This window comes from Grampus griseus (genome assembly GCF_964374135.1).
Source record: "Grampus griseus genome assembly, chromosome: 1".
NCBI lineage: Eukaryota > Metazoa > Chordata > Mammalia > Artiodactyla > Delphinidae > Grampus > Grampus griseus.
This window is the reverse complement of record NC_139017.1, coordinates 128,011,453-128,017,452: the sequence shown is the minus strand read 5'-3', so window position 1 is coordinate 128,017,452 and position 6,000 is coordinate 128,011,453. Positions and strand designations below refer to the sequence as shown.

General features: G+C 44.4%; 1 protein-coding gene across 3 annotated transcripts in view; it reads left to right on the top strand.

Moving 5' to 3' along the window:
* Positions 1–960: 960 nt before the first annotated feature.
* Positions 961–6,000, top strand: part of RAVER2 (ribonucleoprotein, PTB binding 2) — a gene marked incomplete at both ends in the record, with an annotated part of 101,589 nt that continues 96,549 nt past the window's right edge. For all 3 annotated transcript variants that reach the window (XM_082657527.1, XM_082657526.1, XM_082657525.1), the window contains one exon: positions 961–1,209. In XM_082657527.1, coding sequence (XP_082513653.1) covers positions 961–1,209 — 249 coding nt within the window. The remainder of the gene's footprint in view (positions 1,210–6,000) is intronic.

Genomic DNA, 6,000 nt, shown 5'->3' with positions numbered 1-6,000 from the left:
GCCCAATTGTTTGATCTGATAACATCACTGTGACTTAGCTCTACAGTGTAACTCTCCCTCAACGTTTCAATTAAAATAATGTTCCAAGTAGCGTTAACGCCAACCCTCTGTCACAGTTCCTGTTCCATTTTAGTCTTTGTTTCGGCACCCCTTTATATGCTGCATATACAAGCATCAAGTTTTACATTTTAGGAAACGTACAAAAGAAACGGAGGGACGGGTCAAGGGCACAGGCTTTCTTGTAGACACAGGAAAATACTTTGCGATCAGGTTTTTTCAAATATATAAAATTGCCTCCAGAATTCTTGCCTTTTTGTACTCCCTAGAAAACCTCAAATTTTATTTTTCATGGCAAACTCAAACTTCTCTGCCAGACGAGCACATCTTGAGCAGAGAAGAAGGGTCACCGTCCGGAGCGGGCAGGGGCCTCCCCGGGTTTGGGGAGGCTGAATTCGCGTCTGCAGCCCCGGAGCCGCCCCAGCGCGGGAGTTTCGAGGGGAGCTTGGGGACAGCTGCGGTGTCACGTGGGGAGGCCGCGCGGGGACCGACGCCTGGGGCCCGAGTGCCCCCGGGAAAGCCGGTGCCAAAGGGCCGCATCTCCAGAGCCCAAACCTGGGCTTTCGCTAGGGCCTGCAGGGAGGGGAGCTCGCCTGCCCGCCCGCGCCGGCACAGGTGTCCGGGGGGCGGCGTAGAGGTCCCCGCGGGCGGGGCCGGCGCGCCGGTGCGCGGGGCCCGGGGGCCCGAGGGGGAGGTTCCCGCGAGGTGGTTCTGAGCTCCTCCTCGGCGCTCAGGTTTCCTCTTCCCGCCCGCCGGCTGCTGGCTGCGGCGCCGCCTCCCTCCCTCTCCCCCCACCCACTCCGCGGCCTCGGCCCGCCTAGCCCCCGCCCGGGCCTCCTCGGGCTCTCTCTCTCCCTTCCCCTCGAGCCTCCGAGGAGCCCGCAGCCGCGGGCGCCCGGGAAGATGGCGACGGCGGCAGCGGGAGCCGGCGGCGAGGGGGGCGCGGGCCTGGGCGGCGCGGCGGCGCCCGAGCCGGAGTCGGGGCCGCGCGGGCCGGACCCCTCCGCCGAGGCGCGCAACGACGCCCGGGGCCCGGCGCCCGCCGCGCTGCACCCGGAGGAGGTCGCCGCGCGGCTGCAGCGGATGCGCCGGGAGCTGAGCAACCGCAGAAAAATCCTGGTGAAAAACCTGCCCCAGGACAGCAACTGCCAGGTGTGGGGACGGGCTGCGAGGCGACGCGTCCCGGGGGCTACGGGGCAGGAGCTTTAGAGAGAAGCTGCCCACGCCCTCCCTTCCCCATCCCCCGGTGTCCAGGCTGGTGCCCGGCGCCTGGGAGCGGTCCGGGGGAGGAGGGGGTCGTGCAGAGTTACGAGAACGGTCCTTGGCTTTTAAAGAGCCCCCGGGGTTTGTGAGTCCGCGGTCATCCCGCGAAGGAGGCACATTAGGAAACTGAGGCTCGGAGAGGCGAATGAGCTTGTCCAAGGTCACGGGAATCTGGAGCGTTGTCTCTAAGTTCGGCTGGTTCCTTCCTTCCCCTCATGGCCCAGGGTGGTGTACTGGGGGAAGGGGTCGGGGAAGTAAGTGAAGGAGAGCGGAGGTGAGCTGCGGAGCACAGCTTGGGGGTGGGGGACAAGTCTTCGGGAGCACCCTGAGACTGGCGCAGGGTCTCAACGGGGTCCTCGCGACTTGGATGTGCCTTGGGGGGCGGGGTCACGGGAAAGCTGGGAGTGAGTTTTGCTGTTGCAGGAGCACTTGACCAAGTTTGTATGAAACAACTCTGTCCCCTCAGTTTGCTAAGACCGTGGAATAGAGAGGTTATCGCTGCGGTTTGGGGAGCCTTGCAGCCGTCTTCTCCCTGCCGAGCACTGGAGGATTTGTTCCTTAGCGACTCCGAGGAGGCTTAAAGATAGGCTACTCTGTGTCTTTGATCCAGATTAACTGTTGCTTTAAGCTCTGCATCTATTTGACTTTTTTTTTTTTTATCCTCGATTACCAAAGTTACGTGCTCATTATAGGAAAGCTAGAAAACACAGAGAAGCGCAAAGGGAGGAATAGAAATCACCTGTATTTTTGATACTTAAAGATAACCGTTGTTAACGTGGAGTATTATCTTTCTTTTCCTGTGCGTATGTATTTTTTTTTTTTACCAAAAAAAAATCGAATTTCTTTGACTATTAAGGGTTTCTTGTCTAGATGTTCACGTATCTTTCACATTTAATTGGAATTTCTATATTTTGTGGGGATGGGGAGGGTGGTCTGTCCTGGTGGTTGCAGATTTGGGGCACTTCGTGTAGTTCCTCCTGTAGTGGGATGCATGGAATTGCAGGGGAGCTGCCTGTTGATAACTGCAGCGGTTCTTCCATTAGATCCGTTAAATATTGAGACCAATGCCTCATTACTATGTAACTAGACCTTACATAGCCACTCACAATAAATGTGAGCACGTAACCTTATAACCCATATACATGAAGGGCCATTTTGTTTCAAAAACAATGTAAAAAAGTCTCTGTCAGTGTTTGTACATCTCATCCCTCTTTCAGCTCTTTCCATGGTTGTCCACTTCCCCTCAGGCAGGTGATGTTCTGTAATGCTATAAGGACACCTGCAATGGACTGATTTCATAGAAGCAACTTTCCCGTGCCCACGCAAGTATAGGACAGCAAGTGAGCACAGAAAGAGGGAGGCTTGGAAAAGGCAGATGGAATTAAAAAAAAAAATTGAAGAAATAGCAGCTATGTGTGTAGATCATCTAGAAGAGAGGTGGAGAAGTGTCTTAATTTCCTTTGTAGAATGTCAACTATTTTTGTTATCACATTTCTTTGCATTAATTTTCAAAATATTTGGACCAAAAATTTTAGATAGTTCTGTCTATTCTTCCTTTGGTGTTGGTATCTTTCTCATTCCCTTCTCAAGAGACTTGAAAAAATATATTAAAGAGTCTAATAAAAGGAACAGTTAATTACCTGTTGTTAGTGATGGAGAGAGGTTTTATGAGAATTACACTGATTTGTATTTTTGAGATATTCTTTCTCTGTTATGAATTTATGTTTCACCTAAATTTTAGGATTTTTCTGTAAGGTAGCAAGCATAGACTATCAAATAAAGTTGGTTTAAGATCTGTATGTCTAGTTGGGTCTTTTACTGCCAAGTAAAGTATCTTAAATTTTTATGCCATGCTTTTTGAGAGCTGAAGAGTTTCGTCTATAAGCAAAAAATAAATAACTAAAAGTTGTTAGGACCTAGAGACTAGTTTCCAGACTTGTCCTAGCCTTTGTTTTTTTCTATGATGATTTCCATAACAAAATATTATTTTAAATATTTCTGATAATGTAGTTTTAAAATTTAAACAGATCAGTGTTTGATTACAGATAACATTTGTTTGAGTAGTGTTTTTCTTTTCTCTATTGTCTTCAGTGCTTGTACCTTTCCTAAGTTTTCTGATCACAATCATATTATAAATATCAATGGTCTGTGTTACACGAATAAGTAGAATAGACCGAAGTGTGCTAATTTCTAAAAGCAATTAAAAGACACTCGTTTCTTCAGATTATTTAAACTGAGTTGCTATTTTTATTAGTCCAATAAAATTAATATTTACTTGATCTACTTCTCAAGTTGTAATATTTTCTTGAATATATTCTGCTAGGATTTTTTGTTTGTTTTATCTTTTATTTACCTTAACAATTATAATTCTGTTTTTACCTAGTGGCTGCATTTTACTGTCAACTTACTAGTGAAGAATTAAGTTTAATCTTATTTTGTATCTTTTAGCCAGTATCAGCTGGATAAACTCCTGTTTCCTCCTTATGAAATGACTAACATGGTAAAAAAAAAAAAAAAAAGTTACTACTTTTTGTTCAGTTTCTAAGTAATCAGATATTTTAAATACCCAAATTCTTGTTCTTTTCTAGAAGAGCCTGTGTTCATTTATTCTGGAATATCACATTAAGGATCAAAGTCATTCCTAACTCTGGTTCTCAAACTGTATAGTTATGTTTCTAGAAAAGCTATGTTGATTGATCAGTAGGAACCCAATAATTTTTTCTTAACATTTTTAAAACATGGGTGTTTTCTTTATTAAACATAGTTTTCATAAGTCTTACTCATATTTTGTTTAATTTTTGGTATAACAGCATATACCAAATAGCATCCCACAACTTTACATTTCCTATGATTAGAAGGCACACTAAAGGTATTATTTTTTTTTAACATCTTTATTGGAGTATAATTGCTTTACAATGGTGTGTTAGTTTCTGCTTTATAACAAAGTGAATCAGCCATATGCATACATATATCCCCATATCCCCTCCCTCTTGCGTCTCCCTCCCACCCTCCCTATCCCACCCCTCTAGGTGGTCACAAAGCACCGAGCTGATCTCCCTGTGCTATGCGGCTGCTTCCCACTAGCTATCTATTTTACATTTGGTGGTGTATATATGTCCGTGCCACTCTCTCATGAAGGTATTATTTTTAAGTGAGAGCTTTTAAAGGTACAAATGTCAAATACCTTACAGTAGTAGAAATACTAACTCTAAAAAAATGAACGCCTTTATACTAATAAGTGCTCAAAAGAATAGTTACTATGGCATCTGTCAGGCGCTGTCTGGTGATCATCCTATGCTTTCCGGAATCCTCCCAGCCCTCTGTGTTCTCGTAGCTTCAACTCTGGTTCATATCCTTTTCATCTCTTGCAGAGTTATAACCTTTCTGCTTGTCACTTACCCTCATTATTGTGCTGTCTCTTATTTTTTAGCCCATCCTGCTTACTGTTTCCCTGAGAGAGCTTCCCAAGGCACAAATCTGATATCACTCCCCTATTCAAAACAAGAGAAAACAACAACAACAAAAATCTTTGGCTCCACATTCTCAGCAGTGCTTCTCAAACTTTCCCTCAAATTCTCCCTCATTTGTCTCTTCTCCTCAAATTGTAAGGAATAGTGAACCTGAATTAGCCTATGGCAAGAGTGAAATTGCTTTGAAGCTTCATGTTCTGTCTGAAAAATTCACATTAATTTTATGCTCTAGGAAAATTGGATTTAATATAAAAACAGTGACAAACTCATTTAACTTCCCTCCAAATTTTTTACATAAACTTGACACTTATGGAAGATGCACCACAATTATCCTATGATTTTTCCATACTCCTGTATTACCATGGAGTACTCAGACCTCACCTGAGAAGCATGACATACTAGGATAGAATTCTAAGACTCTAGGCTTTTTTTTTTTTTTTTTGGTGGTACGCGGGCCTCTTCCTGTTGTGGCCTCTCCCGTTGCGGAGCACAGGCTCCGGACGCGCAGGCTCAGCGGCCATGGCTCACGGGCCCAGCTGCTCCGCGGCATGTGGGATCTTCCCGGACCGGGGCACGAACCCGTGTCCCCTGCATCGGCAGGAGGACTCTCAGCCACTGCGCCACCAGAGAAGCCCTAGACTCTAGGCTTTTTGTGACTTGGCCCCTGCCTACATTTCTAGTCTCATTTTTTATTGGTTCTACATTGGATTCTACTCTAATGTTTTAAAGCTACCTCCATCCTTGAGTACTTCATGCCACTGTGATTTGGTGTTTGTCTTTGTTAGTGTTTTGGAATGTTATTATAGTGATTAATTTATCATGAATAATATTTATAATAATTAGAATTATTTATAGTGAATAATAACAGTGCTGTGAACACTGGTTCTTATTCATTGTAGCTATCGTGTATATGTGTGTGTCTATATGTGTGAATAGTCTTTTGCAACTCTGACTTTAGAATGTTGATTAGTTAAGGTAATGCCCTAATATGTGGTTTTTAATTGTATTTCTATAAATTGTTTATATTTTATGGTTAACCTGATTCTGTTTCAGTAGCATTGCTACTGGGGTTTCAAATTGGAGAAATAATGACATTTATTTACTATATTGTTTGAGTTCACTCAGTTGTTTTTTTACATATCGTATGCATGTACCTGTATTTTGTTTTTGTTGTATTTATTTTAAAATCTGAAAGAGATTTTATTGTGTA